This window comes from Limanda limanda, chromosome 2, assembly GCF_963576545.1.
Source record: "Limanda limanda chromosome 2, fLimLim1.1, whole genome shotgun sequence".
Taxonomy (NCBI): Eukaryota; Metazoa; Chordata; class Actinopteri; order Pleuronectiformes; family Pleuronectidae; genus Limanda; species Limanda limanda.
This window is the reverse complement of record NC_083637.1, coordinates 29,659,119-29,683,816: the sequence shown is the minus strand read 5'-3', so window position 1 is coordinate 29,683,816 and position 24,698 is coordinate 29,659,119. Positions and strand designations below refer to the sequence as shown.

Sequence of the window (24,698 nt, the reverse complement as noted above, 5' to 3'; positions counted from 1 at the left end):
CACCCCCAATTTCTAATGCCCCCCCCAATGTGAGCAGTGTAGATCCGGGCCTGTCACATCCCAACCTCCATCATCACTGTGGCAGTGACAGCGTTAAAAAGCGCTCAGCCACAGTCTCCACCTCTTATGTAAATGTGAGTGAGCGAGTGGGACTGGGGGAGGGAGGGAGGCAGCGCCTGGTGAATGGTGGCGGAGGAGAGGAGGAGGGTGTCGCCTTCGCGGATGTGTAGCAGCGCGGGGGTGTGGGTCCCTGCTCCCAGTGTGTGCAGCATCTACACGCAGGAGGAGAGGAGCGACGCGGGGCTGCTGCCGTTCGGATGTGCAGTCATGTCCGGAGCGTCCCAGTGATCCCAGCAGGACAGAAGCAGGACTGACGGAATAAAGCTATGGGTGGCCAGATTACACGAAATGCCTTTTACGGTAAAAATGCATGTGTTTCTACGCTGCATGTGTTGATGTGCGCGCTTGCATCGGTCAGGCTTAAACGCTGCGCTCTGTCATGTGTTGAGAGGTTTAATTCATTGACTGTGTTCCAGGCTCCATATTGTTACTATAGCCTGCTCTCCGCTCACAGTGACGTCACTCCGGTAATTAGAATACAGGTCTGGAGATGCAGCAGCCTCACTTGACTTTAGATGCACAAACAGGATGTAACCAGGTCCTCTAAGGAAGACCCACATTACACGGTTATAAACTGTTTACATTGTGTGTGTGCGTGTGTGTGTGTGTGTGTGTGTGCGTGTGTGTGCGTGTGTGTGTGTGTGTGTGTGTGTGTGTGTGTGTGTGTGTGTGTGTGTGTGTGTGTGTGTGTGTGTGTGTGTGTGTGTGTTGACCATAGACTGTATATATTGTGTTGACCCAGGTATACCCAGGGGCAGATTCAGTGAAGGCTGATGGGAACATGTGGGGTTTCCCTTTGCTCCCCCCTCATTAATAAACAGACACAGAGTATGCTGCATCGAAATCAATACATTGATCTCCATTGGTTCCTCCACTGCGTTCTCCTGTATGCTGACACTGAGGGCGGAGCATCCAGCTCACATGATTATCTGTGGCTACCAGACTTAATCAGCTAGCTGAGTATTTTTGGTAGATTGATATCATCTTGCAGTAGGCTGGTGTTGACCTTTTTGTGGGACAACTTGGGCTCAGGACTTTGTGTGAATACGACGGTGTGTAGGTTTGTCTATTGAAGAGCTCTTAATGAGCTTAGTGTTGGCTTACTGTCACTTGATAAACAGGGGAAGTAAACACTGACTGCATCTGCTTGGAGAATAGCATTCTGATATTCATCCCATTGAGACAATATTCTGAATAAGATACAGGATTTTCTAAATGCACGAACACGAATAAGACATACGGAGTACGTAGCATACACTAGTTACCAACTGCTTGAAGACGAATGCCCTAGGTGTAAACAAGACAGAAAAATAAAATTAGAAAGAAAACACCCAAAATGGTAAATGGTAGGACAGCCAATCAAACTACTTCATGTTGAAGTTTTAAAACCGACTGAATAACATCGGATGTAATGGCGTGACTCGAGAGCCTGTACTCTGTAACATGCTAATGAGAATATGCATGGAATATTCTATAAGCAGCTCACGTAAACAGCATAATCAAAATAGGGTCTGTTTTTTTAATAGGGTCTGAATATTGGTGTCCATGTGAACGTTCAGTGTTGCTTTATTGTGTACGTCCATGAGGGGTGTTGGCTGCAGCTTCTGGCCTTGAGGGTCTTTTGTTTGATGCTCCTTGTGTTGACAAGCGCCAATACCCATCATGATATATGTGTATGTAACCCTCCCTGCCCCCTCTCCACAGCAACACAGGAGCTGAACAGACCAGCACTGGTTTTGAACTCCCTTATAACTGATTAGAATCATCATTATCACGTTAAAGTGTTTTTAGAAAAAGTGAACTGATTAGTTAAGTTAAGTCTCTGCTCTCACAGCCTCTACTGGTTTGACCACCTGATCAGTCTAATTAAAGCCCCAGGATTAATCCGATTAGATAGCCTGTCCCTGTTTACGACAGCAGGAAGAGTAGACTATAAAGGCTCCAGTATGCTTCTACGTTCTCCGTTTCTCGGAGTGGGCTCCACAGGGGTCGAAGAGTCTTTTTGATTTTTACTAATCCGACACTGTACGTCGGAAAAAATTCACCGCCAAACCCATAGGTGGCGCAACGGAAGACGAGCTCAGAGAAGCCTACCCCAATTATCGGAAGAAAAAGTCCACTTGTGTTTATATTTCTCTGTTAGCTTGCCTCCCACACACTGAACCATGGCAACTAACAGAACTAAATAAAGTGACAACGAGCGGGTCAAGATGCTGATGTTATCGTTTCTTAGCGCAGCGGTTCCCCGGTCTTGTTTCCGAACTGTGTTGCTGATTCCACAGCTTGAATCTGCTTGAGGCTACATGTAGCTAGCTAGCTCCCCTCCCAGCTAGCTTCAAGCCCAGCTTCCACACACAGTCAGCAGGGACTCCCGACACTACTACCCAGTGTTTGCTTCTAACCTGACGGTATTATAGAAACAGTGTCATGATAGAAGTGGAATTAAAGTCGTGACAGCGGGTTTTTGCACTGTTACCACCGCAGTTAGCATGGTGGATAGCCCGCTAGCCTAGCCTGCTAGCGCCGTTTTGAAAGCTTGTTATAACCGTCTGTGACCGTGCACACATGCCGTCAGTGCTCTAACGAGTCACCGTCAGCCGGACAACTCCGCTGGCTTAACACACACGTCACATTAATCGTAGAATCGTAGTTGTGTTTGAGTTTGATGTGACACAGGGAAGGAAACAGGAAGTTTGAGGTCCGGAAATGACGTGGAACAGAAATGACGTCGTACGGAAATGACGTCATACGGAAATGATGTCGTTCGCGGACCAATCACAGCCAAGAGCTGTCCGTGGCTCTCCAACATGAAGACGGAGAGTATAGAAAAATCAGAGTTGTACGAAAAGCTCTCCGAAGCGCTCGGAGAGGGCGTTTCACGACGGATAGGGCGGTCTTATCTGTCCGTTTTACAAAATACGCTCAAGCATAAATTGGCCTTAAGACTATGGCACCTTTCCTTTGGGATCAAGGTCGAACACCTCATGAAATTACTTTTTGTAATGTGTGCATTCAGTACACGGTATTACCTGATGGCTGCCTGTGTCACTAACAAACTCCTCAGGGATTTGCTGATGAAAGCAACAGAACATGGCTGACTTCTTTCTGCTGAGGGGTATGACTCGATTTGCAACATTCAAAGCAGCGGGCAGTTATTCATATGCCCACTTGTTCATAAACAGCAGCGATTTAACCTAATAATGAACAAAGAAGAGAAAAAATTTGTGACACCCACTGAGAATGTACATTCAGAAAAGTTCTGTTTACAAGTTGAGAGTCAGTTGTCAGTCCCAATGGGAAGAGGAGAGCGTTCGGCTGAAACCTATATTACAAAAGTACAAAGTGTTGTCAGGGTGACCCCTGGCCATTGTCAGAAATGATTTGAGTGCTTTTGCTAATGCCTTTTTCTTTATCCACTATAAATTTAAGATATTAAGAATAAAATGTTAACCCTTTGACTATGCTCTATATGGCTGTAGTCCTTATTTTCAGAATTCTATGTTACATTCAACTATTTGTTTGTGTTCACATGAATTGCATCTGTTTGTAAATTTTTCATCCAAATGATGAAATATTGTTCCAAATCAGAGTGATCTAAGACACAGCAAAATAAAAAGTGATTAATATCCTGTCTTTCTACTATTGCACAATATGTTTATTCTCATATAGCATTTTCGCGATTTCTACCTTACACTTCATATCTGTGCTTTAAGGAAGGTGCAATTCTCAAAGAACTTAATATTCCTAGATTAAAAGCTGTTTCACAGAATATTGTCATGATCACTCACCGTTAGGAAAGGTGTAAATCATAGAGGAACAGATTATGCTTTCTTAAAGTTGCACCTCTGCTGGCTGCTGTTCTCAGGTGGGATGCACCAGAGCACATCCCAGCAGTGTTTGCTGAGGTTGCATAATTGACTCTGCTGAGTGTGTGGGAGCTGTACTTATGAGCCTCCGATTGACTGAAAGTAGGCCAACGTCTACAGGCTTATTTGACTGAGCGTCTGGCTCCAGTCGAACAGTATTTGATTCAGTATCTAAATGCAAAGTTGTGAAAAAGCTGATAAAATACCGTTTTAACAAAGTGAAGTTTTCTTAACTTCTCAGAACAGATCTGATCTCAGTAATGTCATGGGATATGCCTCAGGTTATTGAATGCCAAATAAGGGGAATAGATAAATAATACAGCATGCGAGCTACCAACCACAACCTAAAATATTTCCTACTTAATCTGTTTTTTTTCTTTCTCTTTGTGTTGAATGAGACCAGCAGTTAGAGAGAGAGACCTCAACAGTTCCCTGGCGTGACAGAAACGTATGTGTCAGGGTCAGGTGGCGTTGTTAGGAACATGTGTCAGTGCAGTCCATGTTTTACTTCCTCTGATTTAAGATAGCATGTTGTGGGATGACAGTCAATCCCCTTTCAGCACAAAGGATTCAGATCCTGTCACATGTGCACATAAACAACCCTTACGACCCTAATTGTCCAGCAAACATACAAAGTGTGTGTGTGTGCACTTGTTTGTTGTTACCTCTTACGGCCCTTTTCCAGTATAAACACTGGATAAACTTCCTAAATAGGGAAAAGTTAATGTCTGAAGTCCTGGTTAAGGTTAGTGGCAGTTGTACAAATCTCTGTGTGTGTGAGTGCGTGTGTGTGTGTGTGTGTGTGTGTGTGTGTGTGTGCAGAAGGACTCCATCTGCATCCTCACGACAGGTCCCCCTCCAGACAGCACCCACACAATAACTTCCAGCCAGTAATGAACAGCATCTTGGCTGTTTTCAGTCAATATACACGGCATGTCTTTATACCTCTCCAGCAGCCTGCCCTCCTCCACTGCCAGAGAAGTGTCACAGGATTACATTGTGCTGCATTGTATGAAGCCGTGCAATATTATCCCTTATTGATTGGTTGTGTAATCCTGCTGCTTTAGAGAATGCGTTAACAACAGGGGGACTAGTGGGCCATAGTTGATGATGTCAACCAGACCTTATCATCTCTGCTGTCTCACCTTTCACTGCCAGGTCATCACAGTGTGAATTATTGATAGCAGAGTGTCTCTACAGTAGAGTTGGGCTGGGAAAAAAGAGCATTGTTTTTGATAGAATATACTAGTTTGAACAAACTCGTGTTCATTCACTGTAAAGGTCAGAGGATAGAGTGTTAGCATTGGTGTCGATTGGATTTGAAAAGTGATCTTAGATTTTCACTGGGGTTGGATGAGGGGCTATTGGTGCTAGCTCCACCGCTTGTCACTTTTGATCAGCAGAGATTTGTTGGAATGCCCCCAAAGTGACGAAAGGTTTTGGTGCTGCCTTCCGGTGCTGTGGAAAAACCATCAGCCAAATCGCCTTGTGCTAGACCTCTGAATCTAATTTAATGTCTGAAGTGTTGAAAAATTCAAAAAGGTCAATTAAAATGAAAGACATCATAGCATCTTCACTTAGCTGAATGGCAGAGATAACCAGACTTTGATCAGTTTCTTGCTGTTATTATATATATTTTCAAACCAAACCCAACCCAACCCAAATTTCACATTAAAAGTCTTCCATCTGTCGTCAGATTTGTAAGATTTTAATTTGAAATTTCTGCAGGAACTGATTCATTTCCTAATGGTTACTCAATTTTGATTGTTGAAGGCACCTACGCTGGGATTTATTGGTAATTAAAACTGTCATTTTATTAAGAAGGCACAAAATAGTTATATTAATGGTGCATGTACATACACTGTTGAATGTACAATTTAAGCCATTGTTGTAGGGCACATGTCATTTCAGTGCCCTCAAAGATTTTACTTTATAAGCGGCCAACTCTTACAATGTTAATACGTTATTTTAGGTAGGTCTCCATCTACATCCTTAAAAAAGACACAGAGATGTTGATGGAGATTGCGACAGAGAGCAGGTGGTAGATTTATTGTCAGAAATAATTATTTAATCACCATCTTGCTTACAGGTTTTTGTGTATATGTTAATAGTCACAATAACCCCTGCTGCAGGCTGAAGCTCTTACAATGAACCATATGGCAAGAAACCGCCACCGAATCCAAGCATATCCTATTTAATCCAGAGAAAGTTTTAAATTTCAGATTCACCTGACCTACTCTGACTGGTGTCACAGTGGAAAGCCCCTCCATGTAACATTACCAGGGGTACCAGTCATCCATCAGTGCATCAACACTGAACCAATAGATTACTCATGATGCTGCCCAGCAGCTCGCCAGGCCCTTTGGTTACCACCAATCATAATGAGTGATGAGTCTGTAATGAGTTCCTGGTACATGTCCCCAGGTAGAACAGCAGCCATGCAGAGTTACAGTTACTATTACTGCCACAACAGTAGTAGCCTCACTGTCACTGAGCCATACACCTACGATTGGGTTTCACCCACTCTGGCGTGTCTTTGTAGCATCTGCCACACATGTATAAATGCACATGCAAGGAAATTTGGAGATGAGGAAATGTAATACCCTGTGAACTACACATGCATAAAGGCCAATTTATGCTTGAGCGTATTTTGTCAAACGGATAGATAAGACCGCCCTATCCGTCGTGAAACGCCCTCTCCGAGTGCTTCGGACAGCTTTTCGTACAGGTCTGATTTTTCTAACTTCTCCGTGTTGTGTCGGAGAGCCCGCGGACATCTCTTGGCTGTGATTGGTCCGCGAACGACATCATTTCCGTATGTCGTCATTTCCGTACGACGTCATTTCTGTTCGACGTCATTTCCGGACCTGTAACTTCCTGATTCACAATAAATACATACACAACTACGATTCTACGATTAATGTGACGTGTGTGTTAAGCCAGGGGAGTTGTCCGGCTGACGGTGGCTCGTTCGAGCACTGACGACATGTGTGCACGGTCACAGACGGTTAGAACGAGCTTTCAAAACGGCGCTAGCAGGCTAGGCTAGCGGGCTAGGCTAGCCACCATGCTAACTGCGGTGGTAACAGTGCATAACCCCGTTGTCACGACTTTAATTCCACTTCTATCATGACACTGTTTCTATAATACCGTCAGGTTAGAAGCAAACACTGGGTAGTAGTTAGTGTCGGGAGTCCCTGCTGACTGTGTGTGGAAGCTGGGGGGGAGCTAGGTCCGTGTAGCTTCTAGCTACATGTAGCCTCAAGCAGATTCAAGCTGTGGAATCAGCAACACAGTTCGGAAACAAGACCGGGGAACCGCTGCGCTAAGAAACGATTACATCAGCATCTTGACCCGCTGGGTGTCACTTTATTTAGTTCTGTTAGTTGCCATGGTTCAGTGTGTGGGACGCAAGCTAACAGATGTAAACAGAGACACGTGGACTTCTTCTTCCCAAATGGGGTAGGCTTCTCTGAGCTCGTCTTCCGTTGCGCCACCTATGGGTTTGGCGATTAATTTTTTCCGACACAGAGTGTCGGAGAAGTAAAAATCAAAAAGACTCTTCGCCCTCCGCTGAGACCTCTCCGAGAAACGGACACGTAGTAGTATATAAGAGCCTTAAGCTGTGAGACTCTGTTAGTGCATATAACACATAAAGGCATCACGGCTGAGCTGTGGCTTTAAGCATCTAAGCCTGAATGATCATGTTTGTAATTAATCACCGTTATTATTATTATTATTATTGCGTGATTCATTTCTCAGTTGGTGTTTCATCAGACTGATGTGCTTTTTTGTCATGAGTCAGTGGGATTGAATACATCATCCACACGCTGCTATATAAACATCATTAAGATATTGTTTGCCACTGCCCTCCAGGCTTGTTGGCAGCGTTGTAAATGACACTGTCAGTGGAGTCGCTGTGAGCAAAATCAAATAGACAAGTTAAGCAGAGTAAGGGTAACATTTTGCAATGGTAACCTTTAGAAAAAAAAAAACAGCTGCATGTTTGTTTTTTTATCTTTCCAGACTTGGAAATAATTGCATTTACCAAGAGAACAAATGAGTGTTGAAGCATAACAGTCCACCTGACATGAAAATAATACAAAATATGTTTTCTCAAGAGATTGTTTCGTTGATGGATCTAAAGTACAGCAGCACATTAACTATAAATCACACTAATGGCTTTGTCTGCACACTGTGATAGGTTCCACTTGAAATGCGAACATGGAAGAATTTGTTATTTTTATGTCACTCTCTGGATGCTTGCTTTTTAACATTTAATATGCGAGGCCGTCACAAGTCCACAAGCTGTGTTTGTCCATGTGCTTGTAGTTTTGCTCAGGTCTCAGCTCAGGCAGCGTGATAAACCAGGCTTTACATAGCAACAAGCACAGGGAGTGGGTTGATGTGTGGGCTACCTGCGCATCATGAACACTGACAGGCTGTTGTGACTGTATGCTACAGACTCATCATGTATCCAAGGTGCTAAAATTAAACATAAAGGTTAGACATGGTGGAGATCTGGGTCAACAATACCTACAAATGCCAGTTGAGGTTTGTTTCAGCGTACCTAGGAGACATGTGGGAGGGGTTTGCTGCTAAGACCAACAAAGTCTGGATGGGCAAGGAAACAGAAACATGTCCATATGCTTTATCTGCACAACTCCTCAGGTATATCAGCCACCATATCTATTACAGTTTGATAAGGTATATTTCAAGCTTTAACCGTTGTTTTACCAGAACCAGGAAGTCATTTGCCTACCAAATACTGTGCAAATATTTGAATACGTTTTCCCGCCTGTAAAATCCTGTTTGCCCAGTAAACCACTTAGCTGATGGTCGTGGAGTAACACAAGCCAACAGAGAGAGACCCACACACACACACTGGACAGAAACATGTGCACACACAAGAACACACACACACAGCTCACCTCTCACTCACCGTCGTCAGCCAATGAGATGGTGAGAGATTAGCTTACTGCTCCACAGAGATGTTCAGTGGGGTATGACGGTTGTTAGCCACACACACAGGCCTGTCTATTTTGATGAGGAATTGTGTGTGTGCGTGTGTGTGTGTGCGTGTGTGTGTGTGTGTGTGTGCATGTGTGTATGTGTGTGTGTGTTTTATTAGTTGGATAAAGACATCTATGGGACAGAGAGGAATACAAGCTTTTCACACTGTTTGTTCATAATAAGACTTCCTTGACATTTGGCAAAATGGCTCCTGCGAGGCACTTAAACTGCTATTGCCCCAAGATAACACAAGCATAAAGTTGTTTGCGCAAACAGGGCTTTATAAGAGTCAGCTGTCAGATGGATGTGAACATTAGCCAGTTTCAAGCCATTTCCATCAAGCAGTCATATCTCGTGCTCCGAGGACTTAAACATACTCCAGGATTTGTGTTGCTGAGGTAATTTGAGGACTAAGACCAGACATTAGGCTTGAGGCTGCTTTGGAATTGTTTTCCTACCCCTGGAAAAAAACATAATTTTGTTTAAATTGCTACAAAAGAAACAAAAGCAAACTCAGCTGTCAAATACTCTCATAAGTACTTTAGACGTCAGCTTTGTGCTCAACCTGAAAGAAATTATTACTACAGTTATAAGCGCAGCACATTGACTGGATCATAGGATGAATAAGTAGATTTCTTTTCTAAAAATGCTCACCTCCCTTTTTGACAGCAAGATAAAAACAAAGTAAGACATTTGTTTTGCTGTGCAGTCTGATGTCCCCCATTGTTTGATTGGACTTGAAAAACACACACAGGTGGAGTCACAAAAAGCACCAATCTGAGAGTATAAATATCATTTTATTGTTTCTGAGTAAACAAAAGGCATCTGTTCTATCCTATCTGATAGCGGTGGATAGTGCTGATCAAGACCCTAAAATACCAGGGGTTGCTAAGGAACATGGATTCACACATTGCCTGTTTCCCTCTCCAGCAGCTGCGCCTCTTTAAAGCCTGCTAATGCATTCAGCTCAATCTGCCTCAGACCATGTGCGCCACATTCAACAATTGCTCTCCTGCGGCTCTGCCTAAGACAAAAGGCCTCGACGGTGCTTTTAGGTCGGGCCAGATTGAACGGGAGACACGCTTACAGGATGACAAACTGGAAGGGCCATTACTAGATAAACACAGACAAGTGGGAAAAGGGGGAGACAAAGAAAGTGAGGACACAAAGCGCCCTGTTTGCTAAGACTAGCACGGTCTTATCAGGACTCCACAGGACATCTGCTGCTGCCACAGTTTACGATTTAGCTTTGCTCAAATCACACACTTCTATGTGATCATACAGAGCCCAAAGTGCCATAAACCAAATATTATTAACCTCCGATTTTCAATTACGGCCATTCATTTCTGTGAGTCAGCAAATGCAATTTCTAGATTAATGTATCTAGCAAAAGTTTTAAAAATCAGAAATATATCTTACATATCTCTAAAATAAAATAACTGACACTTAAATATTAGATTCTGCTGATAGTCCCGGGTTTAGGTGGTGAGATTTCTTCCTAGCCAGCAAATCACACAGGAGAAATAAATCAAAGAAGAAAAGGACATCCTAATTTCTGCACTGACAGTAGCTTAAATAGTCCATAATGCATCACAGCTGCGGTACGTGTAGTAGGTTTGGTCAGGAATGGAACCTTCAACCTCTCTCTGTACCTGCTGTAACTGGCATTATTGCATTCTGGGCCTCTACAAAGTAAAACCAGGTGAGAGGGTGAGAAATCTGTAAAACATGTGGATCACAAACTGGTGTTTAAAAAATTAAATAAATACCAGACAAGTATAGAGAGAACGGGCAAACAAAAATTGAATCACTTCACCACAGAATGATGAAACAGCGAACACAAATACTGAAACTTCTGGGAATCATTTGGCATCCGAGAATGATAATGTATAACATACAGGCGGAGTATCAGTTTGTGGAATTTATGCGATTCTCTATCAAAGCCAAAATATTCAACTCAGTTTAGCTTCAGAATACTAATTGAGTCATTTTAATGTGGTGTTTACCAGCTCTGGAAAATCGGTGAAAGTGTTATTTCTATTAGCTGCTGGAGTGTTGTGGCTGTACCCCCCTCGGCCACTCTCACCCAGACGCCGTTCAGACCCTTTCATTGCCCAAGCGTATAATTATCTAGTCAGTCAAGCCCTCCTCCACACGTCTTCAGTCCTGGCAAGCAGCCATAGAGCTCCTGGGTTTTCAGGGCGAAACACATGACACAGTGTAATGTGTGATATTTAGTCTTGTTAGGAACTTGTGATTGGATTGTTTGGTTGTTTGGTATTTGATGGTCTGCTGTTTTTATACAAGAAGTGTGTCTTGAGCTCAATTAGAATTTAGCCAAAGAATGGATCATGTTATTATGCGTTATGTAATACGTTGAAACTTCTCTCCCCAGTCAGCACATGGCTTTGGCTGTGGACTCGTGGTGACAGTTATCCCTTGAAAAGGTTCACTGTAGACATGGACAGACTCACCACAGACATTGTCTTCCAAGGGGTTGTTCGTCTGTGAACGTTAGGAACTGAAGAGCCTGCTTTCTGCTGCAGTCTTGACCTGCCTGGAGATTTGATTTTCACCCTATGTGACCCCATGTGATTATCACTGATTAGCTTATTAATCCATTGCTCACAAATTATGAACGCAGACCCAAATACAAGAACTCAGAAATCTTAGATTATACAGTAATATCTGTAAGTATTTTCTGTGACGCAAAGCTTCTCATTAAATTTGAAAGAAAAACACCAATTCTGACTGAACTGAACCTCCTGCTTCTTATTGGGACACCTTGTTTCACAGACCAACTCATCTTTGTGGTTTTTCTTACTTTGCCTCAGACTCACTCGGTGGGCCGTTCCCGTCCGCGTCGCACCGATGCCACCACAAACCCAAGAGGTGCCTGCCTATCCAGTGTGGCAGTGTCAGTGGGCCCCTTCCCCTCAGCCCACTTCTCTTCCATCCAAACGCCAAGGGTTCCCAGATTGTCATGGACCTTGCCCAGAAGACTGTCAAGAGGCAGGCCAGTTTCTGCAACGCTATCACCTTCAGCAACAGGCCCATAGCGCTTTACGAGCAAGTCCGCCTAAAGGTATGTTATTCTGTCACTTGAGATCTGATAAGTCAGAGAGCTTTTAAACTGTCAAAACAATTTGACTGTTTTTATCTTAAGTTGACATTGAAGGTCTTTATACACTGGGGGCATTTTTTTCACACGATTAATTTGCATGTCAATGTAGTTTTTAAATAACTGTTTTTATTTTGATCATGAGTATACCTTCACACAAGGCGGAATTTTGCACTGCAATTGCAGGTCTCAACCAATCACTGTACATTGTATTAGTTTATCCTCTACAACAACTTACCTCAGACAGATGCTAGGTCCTGGTATGGTCCTCCTCAGATGCATTTTATCTTCCCCTCCACGACTTCAGGAACTGTTAGTCTCTTTGGCTACCTTGTAAAATGATAAATCTCTTTTTTTGTCAGGTGAGATCAACAAGAACATCATCACTGATTGACACTGAAATCTTAATTTATTCCAAAAAAGTGTTGCAACTGTTACAAAGTTTTATTTCTACCAGCATGAATAATTTTGATGATGAATATTGTCTGATGGATATTTTGCAGTTACGTATTGTTTATTTGTCATAGCCCCAGCATTTGAAAGTCTTTGTAATGTTTGATCCCATGACATAGATTCCACTGTACTATCTCAGAGGAAAAACACAGAGGCAAAAAGGAAGAACATGCCAACAGCCTCTTTGTCAACTGACAATCAGCACCACTTTCAAAGAACTCACATTTTTTTAATATAATTCCAGTAAACCCACCTTGGCTCTCTCCTCCACAGATCACTAAAAAGCAGTGCTGCTGGAGTGGGGCTTTGCGTCTGGGGTTCACTTTCAAAGATCCATCCAGGATAAACCCAGACAACCTGCCAAAGTATGCCTGCCCTGACCTGGTGTCCCAGAGTGGTTTCTGGGCCAAGGCGCTGCCTGAGGAGTTTGCCAACGAGGGCAACGTTATCGCCTTCTGGGTGGACAAGAAGGGCAGAGTCTTCTACCGCATAAACGAGTCCAGCCCCATGCTGTTCTTCAGCGGAGTCCGCACAGCTGAGCCCCTCTGGGCCCTCATTGATGTTTACGGTCTGACCCGCGGAGTGCAGCTGCTAGGTAAGATGGTTAAAGAACAGTGTACGTGCTCCGCTGAATTACAAACAATGCAAACTGCCCCAAGGACTGGTCTCACAGACGTCCCAAAGGCCCCATGTTTACTGCTTGGGAAATCATTAATGGTAATTTTATTTACTCATCATTATGAACTGAATTGGTAAAGGAAAGTTTAAAGTAATAGTATATAATAGGGTATATAATAGACTATGGTTTCTTGGCTGGGCATAGTTACTTTCCAGGATACTTCCTGGAATCTTCTGTGATTGCCTGGTAACCCTGTGATGACTCATTGCTCCCAGCCATGAAACAGTCCAGCATAAAACACTCTATAAAGCATAGCATACTATTTTTGAGCCTTTTGGGGTTTTGTTTGGATCAAACATGTTAATTACTCAAAGTGTTAATTAGTGGGTGTTGCCAGTGGGTTAATTCAGCCCTGATGAGGCATTTTTATGAAAGACATATTGCAAATATATATATATATATATATATATATATATATATAAAAAGACATATAACCTTGTGACTGTTTTACAGAGAACCACAAAACATCCTGTCTTTAATTATACAATCGCAGGTTCAAGTGTTTTCACACATCTTTTCATCAAAGCATCCAAGTTATTTTTCCTTCTTCTCCTTCATGTAATCACATTTCTGGAGGTTACCTTCCTGTCCCTGTTACAGTAAAGCCTTCCATGAAGTCCTGGAAGTACAGCGAACAAAGGCTATCTATATCTGACCAATATTTGGCCCCATATTTACACCAAAGCTGTGTGTGTGTGTGTGTGTGTGTGTGGGGGGGGGGGGGGTTACACACTGTTGTCAATTATCAAGGTATGCTAGGTAGCTTAGCATACATACCGCAAAGAATTGGACGTGAAATTGGAGGCCAAGGCTTTGATGTGAGAGAATGTATGCACATACTTCTTTTCCCTGGAGATTCAGTGCTGTCACCCCCTGTGCTGTTGTTAAAATAGACCAGGGGTCAGAGGACCCACAGATAGCACATTTGATTGTAATTGTGCACTGTGTCGATGACACTGGAATCTCCCGGCTGGTGGGCGTTGATATTTCAGTGTTATTTTGGCAACTAGTTTGAGTTTAGAAAAGTTGTATTGGTCATTTGAAATTTGTTAGTTTTACTCAACAAAATCTGAACACATTTTAGTCTAGTTTCCATCAGTGGCATGGTAGTCTCATCTTCATCATCCATTTTAGTTGTTTATGCATTTTATTGGATCTAAACCTCTCTCCAATCTCATCTAATTCATAGAAAATACATGACTTGCGATTACATTAACATCACCTCCACATTCCCACGTGATTATTACATACCTTACCTTTTGATAAGCTGCATGCATGTTTTTGTAATCATTTTTAGCTGTTTTGTTGAAGCTCTATTTCTTAGTGTATTATGGATGAATTCAGTCCATAACGGTTTCCTCCAAGAAGAGGGCACATCAGAAACACCACTGACAGACACACCAGTTGTGCTAAGGTGTTTCTAATCAGAGCAACATTGTTACATTATTTATATAACCTTGTTTTTGTCATGAAAAAATAATTATTTGTATCATAGTTTACACTAATGAATTCAACACATTTAGTTCCATGGTATCTCTGTATCCGGTTTCTTCTTCTTCTTGCCTTTCCCTTGATGGCAAAAGGAATTTATGGTTCATAACTTAAAGTCTCGTTGCCATATTCAACATGCTCTGTCTCAATGAATTACTGTTTTCCAACGGGGACAGTGGCCTGATAGAGGAAGGGGGAAAAATGGTCCAAGTATCAAATAGCTGAAGACTTAGGTTTTGTGAACCCGCTGTAATGCATCTATCTAAAAAATGCCTGACCCTTTTGAAACACTGCTTTAAGCACCATTTCGATCAAAAACCCAGGATTCTCCCCAGCTCTACTTAAGTCATTTCTGCTGTCTTTTTATGTGTGGACCATATGCAGCGCTGCCTACAAAGCAGGGGCTCCTGTTCCTAAGGGGGCCGTTTGACTGACATCTGCCCCCACAAACAGGGGCCTGTTCAGAGGGGTGGAACGCCACCGAAGGTCAAGATAGAAATACGTCATCTAAACTAGACATGGCCCTTTGTGACGCTCAATGGCCGATTGTGTCAGCTCTGTGCATCACATTTCTGTGTGTAACGCTTCATGAACCTTTCCTATTCCTTGGATAAGGCTTTGGGCTTCCACATCTGAGGCCTTTCGCTTGAGAAGCTCTTGTTTTTTTCCAGGTTTGGATTCTCAACTAAACACAACAGCTATACTATAGTGGAAAAACAGTCTTATTTATTCCCTCTGAACCTTTCAATGTGTAAATACCCTTCTAAAACTTTGTTTTAACTGCTGCTGCAAAGTCTTTTACCATTGTAGATACTTTATCTTCAAACTTCGTTTTACTTACTTTAATTCATAGAGTATCACACACACCCACACTCACACACACACTCAAAATCTCCAATTCTTTCCATCTAACACATCAATTTTAAGCACTGTAATGTCCAAATTTCCCCTCCAGTATCAGTAATAGATACAACTGGTGAAATTCTCTCCATTTCAGTGTTTTTCAGCAGCGAGTGACATTATTCATTGTGTCTACTCGGAAATACTATAATTCTCGCTACATAAAGATTGAATTAAAATTGTATGGTGGATTAAGTTTTTGCTCAAAGACATTTTGCACAGTGTCTTTATGTGGCCCCTCCATAGTGTAAATTAGCAGGGGGCCTCTGGCAGTGTCTCTAGTGTCTCCATTCAGCTGGGATATTGCTACACACAAACACACACACACACAATCATGCCTACGCCTTCAGAAGCAGCTTCCACTGCCGATTCAAATCAGCCGTTATACCTGTTTTCATTTCCTTCTCCTTCGAGCTGTTGCATTTTGTCCCTCATTTTATGTCCCCCATTTTATTTAATAGATCCCTGTTCTTACTGTCAGTGTATATATGGAGTGTGAAGTGAACACCTCGGTGGCTGCTTTGGATTCTCATGAATGATGAGGAAGGCAGGTCCTGTCACAGGATATCACAGGTTGTTCTTCTACCGCTCCGTGTTTTCACCTCCTGATCTTACAATCCACAGAAAATTCATTTGATCCCATTTTTTGCCCTTCACCAAAGACACAATTATTATGGAGCTTAGTACAGCCCATGCATAGACTGTAGATTCTCAAAAAAGGATTAAAGAGTGGTTTAACTGGATTAACTAAAATAGGAAGACATGATTTGGTTGTATGGTCTGACTTGTAATACCTGAAGCCCATGTTATGTGGTTATTGGCCTATTATAGTCAGTGGAAATAAGTCATAATCACAGCTTTTTTTTGTCTAAGTGACCACTCAGAGTGCTTTATGGCCATTTTCCCATTCACACACTTTCATACAGCACTATCTCTATCACACATCAAACACAAACAGCCAGCAGAGCAAATTAGGGGCCCAAGGACACTTCAGCGGCTGAAATGACAACCTGCTCTCCCTCCTTAGTCAGTTGATTGATTTGTGTCTATCTAATATATATTCATGTGTTCAATCTCAACTCTCCTTTTAGCTCCGTTGTTGTCTCCAACAACCACTTAGCAGGAGCTTCATTTTGCTATAAAACTATTTTGTATCATTGCAGCTTTATTTGGCCAATGCTGTGAATATTGAAGATTTAAAATCAAAAAAACATGTCATCATGTAAGTTCCTTTTACATATGATGTAGCCTATTTATTTTTTAAAATGTCTTTGCACATGTTCGGAGTGACTTCTTACATGTGCCCTTGTGTCTTGAGATATATCATCTGTTCACCATCCTGAGGCTGTTCTGAGGTCAGCGCCAAAGCAGAAGAGCGAAGGATGACCCCGGGCGACATTTTGAATGCCTTTGATGTAGAAAGATTGAAATAGAAGCCGTATCATGTGATAATCCGCCCCGCAGGAATCACCACTGGGATACATCATACATACCAATAACAAGGGGGAAGGGCAAATTTTATGGTTTCACACCTCTGTAAGCATGATCACAGCAATTTCAGATTTTCACGTCCCACCCTCCAGCAAGCTAATGAAGCTGAGACAGATTAGGTGATGGGATTTATACAGTGCAACCCCTGCTATGAACCTTATACCACAAACAAATCCATGCACATGTACTTATTCAGAGGAGTCTAGCATGCAAGTGACAGTAGCATAAGAATAAAGACGCTAACGCAAATTGTCATAGGGTGTATTTGCTCCTGCTGCATTCTGCTTAGCTGTGATAAAGCTCAGCTTCCTAACAGGATTGAAGGTGATGAGCCGATGCATAATGTAAAGCTTCTGCTACAGAGAAAAGGTGTCATATGTAGTGACATCTCATAGGTGCTTGGGGTTGCAGGTGATTGCTCCTGGCCTTGAACTGGGCAAATACAACATTGGAGGAAGAGGTTAGCAGGATAATATCCGGGGAAGACTGGAGCTGTTCCCTTATGCTTTCAATTAAAAGATATATATATATCTATATATACAAACTGTATGTTAAGGGTCCTATGGTTAGATGTCACTATGTACACTGTACACACACAGCAGGACTTTACATCGGAGGCTTTGTAACAGTAACTCCAGCTGTTGTGAAGCCTGCAGGACTCCGATGAGTATGAGTCAGGCACAGTGGAGCTTTAATCAAGACAGGCCCTCTCTGGGACTTCCCTGAAGGACGAGAGAATAAAGTCTGATTGCAGCGCCTCGAGGCTGCTAACACCTCAACCAGGCTGACTCAGAGAAGGACTCGGCCAATTTAGCTGTCATCCCAAAGCAGCAAATCAGCTACACAGTGTCCTGGAAGAGAGTTTAATCTCTGTAGTCCATCAGGAAAATACATCTGCCATGGAAACACCAAAGAGCCTCTGACATCTGCGGTGTTATGAGAGATTGTCTGCAGGTGATGGATTGAATTACATGGGAGCTGTTGACCACAGAATGAGGTCTCATTGTCCCATCAGAAAGCAACAACATAAGCTGTCACTTTAGGTGACTGGCAGAGAAGCTGTCGTAATGAATGAAAATCAAGAAAACAGCCACTTTGGTCAATGCAACCAGACAATATGTTGCAGCCATGTGCTAAAATCTTTTCTATCTGCCATAGATCTTCTGCATACATCAAATCACTATGTCTACCTCTCTTGTACGTAACTGCACACTTTATTTTGAAGCATTACTCACCAGTGATGTGCGTTTATATGAAGACGACACATGTTGATTTGGAGGAAGTAAACCCAAATGTTTCCATCCCACCAATAACATTTTTATTTATTTTTTTAAGAGTTAATGTGGTAAATGGGAGAAAACTACACCAAGTATTGACGTGGTGAACATTAACCCCACATGACTGATTAGCTGTTGCTTCTTCCACAGAAACATGAGTCGTAAAAAACAACATTACACATGCTTTGGGTAAATTGGGTATTTGTTTTTTACAGCCATGCATTACGTAGAATATACAACCACCATCTGACAACACTGTGTGTCCTAGTTTATTCACTCCATACCATTTCATGGAAACATGCTTTTTCCTTTGTTTGCAAAATTTAAAAAGTTTGCTCCGGATTAGCTTGACAAGTACATGGGATCACAGCTTGTGATTAACACTGCTACACAGTGGACATATGCGCAGCAGTTTGATACATGAAGATGTGGCAAGTGTGGCTCTTTGTTTACATCTTTCAGCCATTTTGGAAAGGCTACCTTATCATTGACTGTGCATCATCTCAAGAGGCAGGGTGGTTCGACTCAGGATCTTTCACAGCACGTCCGTGTTGCTGAGGCTAAAATCAAGGAGGCCTTCTCTTATGGATAAAGCCTCATGTGTTGTAATATTCCAGCTGATGGATACAGGTGGAAGACTGGTTTCTACGCCTACGTGTTCTCAGAGGTTTTTCTTTCTCTTGCTTTTTAGGTGAAGTAAATAGCGATAAGGCTTTTTACCCTTGCTGATGAAAGAGAAGTGCATAAGCCCAACCTTCATCGGTGGTATCACTGGAGCTTGCTTCTCCCACGTCAGTTGAAAATGTTTTTCCTTTGCCGATGGCTAGTTGAGGTTAATTAACATAAAAACGTATTACACATTTAATTTTAGTCAAATTTAAAATTCTGAATGAATTATAAAAGTGTTTAGAGAAACAAACACTTTAAATGAGTTGATACTAAAACTCTTAGGTGCGATACAGAGGACTAAAACAAAATAACTATAAACGTCTGAAATACTTGATGTTTTTGCACTTTTGGTCTCTACCCTAACTTGCGCTGTCTCCGCACTGTGCTCTGGCTCTTCTCCTGGAGCTTTACTATTGTGAAGTCATCTGGAATGACAAAAGTGATACATGGGTTGTGATGTCCACTACACAGAGAGAGAGAGAGAAAGACAGATGAGGGTTCCTGTTCTTCTGGGAGAAATGATAATTTGATTATTGTCTGGCATCATTGTTTGACTTGGCAGGACTCAGCCTCCTAGTTAATGGCAGCACTTACAAATCCTGAAGCTCCACACAGACCCTCCAACAAAAACACACAAAGCAGAGAAGACGGTGCAAATCTGACTTTTTTGTACTTGTCTGGGAAATGTAGCGGGTTTGGTGTTGTAAAGTCCAGCGTAGTAAATGCAGCAATTTTGTGTTTCTTGGCTTGAGTTTCCTTTCAATGATTTATTGATTTTGTTGGTTAGAGAGCTCAAGAGGCTAACAGGAACAAACCCAATTTGTGTGATTTGGCATTTGGAATCAGGTTTAAATTACCGTACCTTGGCTGGATCCTCCACAGCACTTATTTTCTCTTCAGAGGCAGACAAGAGATATGAGTTCAATAATTCCATTTTGAACTTTACAGCAGTGTGAAATTGAACCGATAATGTTGAACAGGGGTAAACTAGAGGCAACCTGTCCCAATTTATGGGGATTTTCCTGTTTTTGCTCAACTCGGTGTGTGTTTCCTTTACTCAAAAGAAGTGACTTCACCCAAACTGTAGTTCAAAGCACGGTGTTTTGAGACGATCCCCTGAAAGGTCCAACAGGAAATCAACTCACAGGGGTAATGACTGTTACTCTATGACTCAGTTCAAGCAAGTGGATGGTCATCAGTGAGCAGGATCCGAAATAATATTATAAAATAGATAACCATGTTTGTTATGTGCTGTGATTTAAAGGGTACTTAAGGTTAATGACAGCTTTACCCATAACTTGTATTTCTTTCCCATCATTGTTGCTGGTAAATTCATTAAGTCCTGAGATCTGGGTCAACATTTCATTATTGATTCATGGAAAAAAATATTTAGCAGATTAATCAATAATGAAAATACTTCTTAGTTACAGCCCTCATCCTTGGCTTTTTTATAAACTGTCTGATTTGAGCATAGTAATGACACAGAAAACTACCTGTATTTATGAATGACAGCAAAGGTGTTGATGTGCATGTGAGGGCGTCTGTCCTCTCAAAGTAATAAATAATTAGCCTATTAACAGCCTTCCTGCATGCTTGAGCACAAGAATAAATCAGGGGGCTTTATAATAAGGACCTTATGATGGAGGTTATTAATGCTGTGGTACTGGAACGCTGATTGGCAGAGAAGGGGCGGCACATGCTGAATTCTGCCGATGACCTAAGGGACAGGGCTTTTGTGACTTACCGGGCGTTCTGCCGGGCTCTTTGTTATGACCATGTGTCGCCCTGGGAGCTCGCTGCTCTTTCCAAAAGCCCGGGGTTCAAAGCTGCCCAGCTCGACCAGGGACTGGGGATTGGGCCAGTGCCAGGGAATAAAGAGCATCCCAAACATCTAGCACAGACCCTCTGACTTCATCTCTCACACCATCTCCCTCTCTCAGTTGTTGTATATCTCGGTCTCTCCCTCACTTGACCAGTCAGTCTTCGTCTCCTAATCCCCGGGTCGCTCACTGAGCCGTGCGCTGAGTCTCTCGCCCTTTACAAACCCTGTGTTATCTCCCTGACTCACTGCTTTATCCATCTCTCTCTTCTACCTTCAGAGCTGATCCCAGCTGACCCGTTCCCTTCACATCCGCTGAACATCCCCTCCTCATGTCCTCTTGTCTCCAATTTTGCTCTCCTCTTTTCTCGTCATCTTTTCCTTTCTCCTCTCATCTCTTTTCAAATCTCACAAGAGCTCCATCTTTCTGTTCCTAGTCCCAGCTTTCTTCACCTTTGCTGACATCAGATGAAACCCTCCAGAGTGTATGGATAAAGATAAGCCCTGTGAGATAGAGTGTGTGCGTGAGAGAGAGCAAATCCTCCACCTCTACCCCCCCTCTCTCCAACACTGGCTCAAACCCCTGGCACGTTCCATCTGCTCAGGCTAGCAAAGCCACTAAGCCAGCCTCTCCCTCCATCCACCTCCCCATGCACAGCATTAGCTAACCTGCTTTGTGGCTATTCCCTAATCAAAAACATTTACAGTGCGAGCCAAAGCCTACCTCGGCCAAAATAGACACGCTGCCACCCTCCCCCCCCCATCCCCTGCCACGCTTGTCCACATATTTATTCTGGATTAGCTCGACAGGTGCTTAATTATTTGAATATAAATGGTCAAAGGAGGAACTGAGAAAGAGAAATGCTAATGCCAAATGGGTTTCAGTTTTTCAAAAGTCCAATCACACAGCTGACCGGTAACTTTCACACTCCCCATGCATGAATTCATTAATGGTTCGGTCCAACAGGTGCTGCATTCGGTTGGAAATCCAGTCAAAGTGAATGACTCAGGTGATGAACTCCCTTCTCAACCCTTTCTGGCTCACAGTGCCAGCAGCTGCATCTTCCATGGCCCGGGTTACAGTCTCACACACACACACACACACACAAACACACACACACACACACACACGCACACACACACACACACACAAACACACGCACGCACACACACACACACACACACACACACACACACACACACACACACACACACACACACACACACACACACACACACACACACAGAGTGAGCCAACATTTTGGCCTCGTCCAATGGGAAAGAGCATCTGTGATTTGTGGATTAGAAAAGGGCCAATAGGACAAAGGGACTGTATCAGCTAAAAACGCAGGTGCACCACGATTAGCAGGGTGCAGCTGGTGGGGTCACAAACGGACACGGATACACATTCACACTGAGTGAGCAAACACACACACACACACACGCACACACACACAAGAGCTTTTTGAAATGCACGGTGGATGTCCGACAGTCCTTTCATTCCTTTTTCTGTCCTCCAAGCTAACAACACTTATTAGGAGCACATACAGTACGTCAGAGCCTCCGTCTCACCGGCCTTTGATGAATAAAGGGGCAAAAATAAGAATACAAGGCAGACAAAGCTACTATGAAATGACTTCTCTTTGAAAAGTGAGAGAGGCAGAAGGAGACGGAGAGGATGTGAAAAGGAACATAAACCCTCGGAGAAGCTTTTTGAAAATAGTTGATAAAAGACTATATTTCTTAGAGGAATCAATTTAGTGTGTGTATGCGTTTGTGTTCACACATCCTGCGTTTGAGTTAAAGTTGGTGTGACAGAGAGAGAGAGAGGAGCGAGCAAGATGATTTACAGCTCGTTGGAAGCCCCCGCCGACTGCTTTCAACATAAATCCAGCATTGTCACATGCTGCCATGCCTGTCTTCCCCCGGCTTTACCTCTCCTCTCTGTTCTCTTTCCATCCGCTGTTATTCCCCCCGGGACATATCGTCATCCCCTCCGCAGCTCCGGTCCCCCTGCATGTCCCTGAGGTCTTGCGACATCTGTCCTGACGTAATCCAATTTTGGATGACGTGACGGGCAGCAGTGAAATGGCCTGCTCTGAAAGACACACACACAAATGCACCATTTCGTTAGGCGATGTCATTCAAATCCCTCAGTAATTCAGAACAAGTGGGCCGCTGACAGCTTGGCATCACCGTCGGTTTGTGGTTGAGCAGTTAGCGTGCCTGCTCCTCCCTGCATGGCCAGAGGAGCAGCCTTCCCTCATCATGTGAGAGCAAAAGTTGAAGTTCTTGCCATATTAAGGCCCAATCCCATTTCACCCCTTGGCCCTACCCCTTGGTTTTGCCTGTTCCGATGTAGGGGGTAGGCTTTCCCAATACCCTTTGGGACTGAGGGGTAGGGCCAAGGAGTATGGCTCTCTACCCCTCAAATAGGATTCTACAGATTTTTTGATTAGCCCCATTAATAAGGATTTAAAAATTACGATAATGATTGGGATAGGTTGATATCGTTTCAATGTTTTATGGTCACTTTTTTCACAACAACCTTAAAAAACGATCATGACTGTGCTAGCGTTAGCATGCTTGTGATCTTTTTTTGCAGGATAAATGCAAACAATAGCATTGGCTTATTAAAGATCTCAACAATGTTATTACACATCCCTCACAAAACGTTCTCGTCTGTTTACATCAACGACTACTGATGACATGTCGGGTTTCCTCTGCGACTACTGATGATGTAACAGCTTCTTGAAGGGCAAGGTAACCCCATGACAACAAGGACTAGGGGTAGGGCCAAGGGGTGAAATGGGATTGGGACCCTAAGGCTTCTTCTTTAAAGGCCTCCCTTTTGCAAATGGCTATGTGTCTATTGGAAATGCCATAAAATCAGGAAAAAGACGACACAAGCTGTTCAATTCCAACCAAGGAGCCATACATTATCAGGCTCGGTTTATTTCCACTTCCTGTCGCTAAGTTCTGGCGCGCGTTTTCATGCAGGTTGAGAGTCCATCACAGGGAATTGATAGCAGAGGAACAAGTAGATGGAATCCAAGCTGGCATGCTAGTCATCTTCAGCTAGCCTCCGGGACTCGCAGTTAACTGCTGCACACTTGCGAGCAGAGAGGTGTTTAATGGTTGATTAGTAGTCTCAAGGAGCTGCCTCGTGCACCAGAGGCACCGTCCTCCCCATTTACTGCTGCTCTGAAAAATCAATTAGCACAATTACAGGGCCTCATAGTTCTATTAAACATTAATCACAAAGCGTCATGTTCCGGGATGGTAGCTAACGTTAATTGACAGTTGACATGGCTTTGAGGGAGCAGGGATGCTGTCTCAGCTTTACAGATACACAAGCTCATCACACAGCATTTCAGTGATGATGCAGAAAATCAGACACATCGCTCTCAGGGGATCAAACACTGAGGAGATTGCTGTCGTCTCCAGTTCAGTCCAATACATCTGCAGCACGATACTCGATGTCAGCCACTGTCTCTGTAGATGATAAAGGTTTACATTAATGTAACTTCATAGAGGTGGTTTTTAGTGAAGATCTGGATACTGGAAGGACTGGTCCAGTGACAGTGTTTGTTTATCTGATCTTTTGAACTGGACATCACAGCGTAATGCTTTTTGGTATAGAACCAGATACGTCTGTTGCATCAAGTTTTGGAAATTGTCATAAGGTTGACAGTTTTTTTTAATAAATTTCATGATAATAATTATTTATCAATACCACTACTATTTTATCTTTGAAATTCAGTTGGGCAGGTGGCTTAAATACTACAATACCCATGAT

General features: G+C 42.9%; 1 protein-coding gene across 1 annotated transcript in view; it reads left to right on the top strand.

The window, feature by feature from the left end:
• Positions 1–291: 291 nt before the first annotated feature.
• Positions 292–24,698, top strand: part of neurl1aa (neuralized E3 ubiquitin protein ligase 1Aa) — a 44,348-nt gene continuing 19,941 nt past the window's right edge. Inside the window, exons 1-3 of the mRNA XM_061089709.1 lie at positions 292–420; positions 11,834–12,084; positions 12,847–13,168. Of these exons, the coding sequence (XP_060945692.1) occupies positions 387–420; positions 11,834–12,084; positions 12,847–13,168 (607 nt within the window). The 5' untranslated portion in view covers positions 292–386. The remainder of the gene's footprint in view (positions 421–11,833; positions 12,085–12,846; positions 13,169–24,698) is intronic.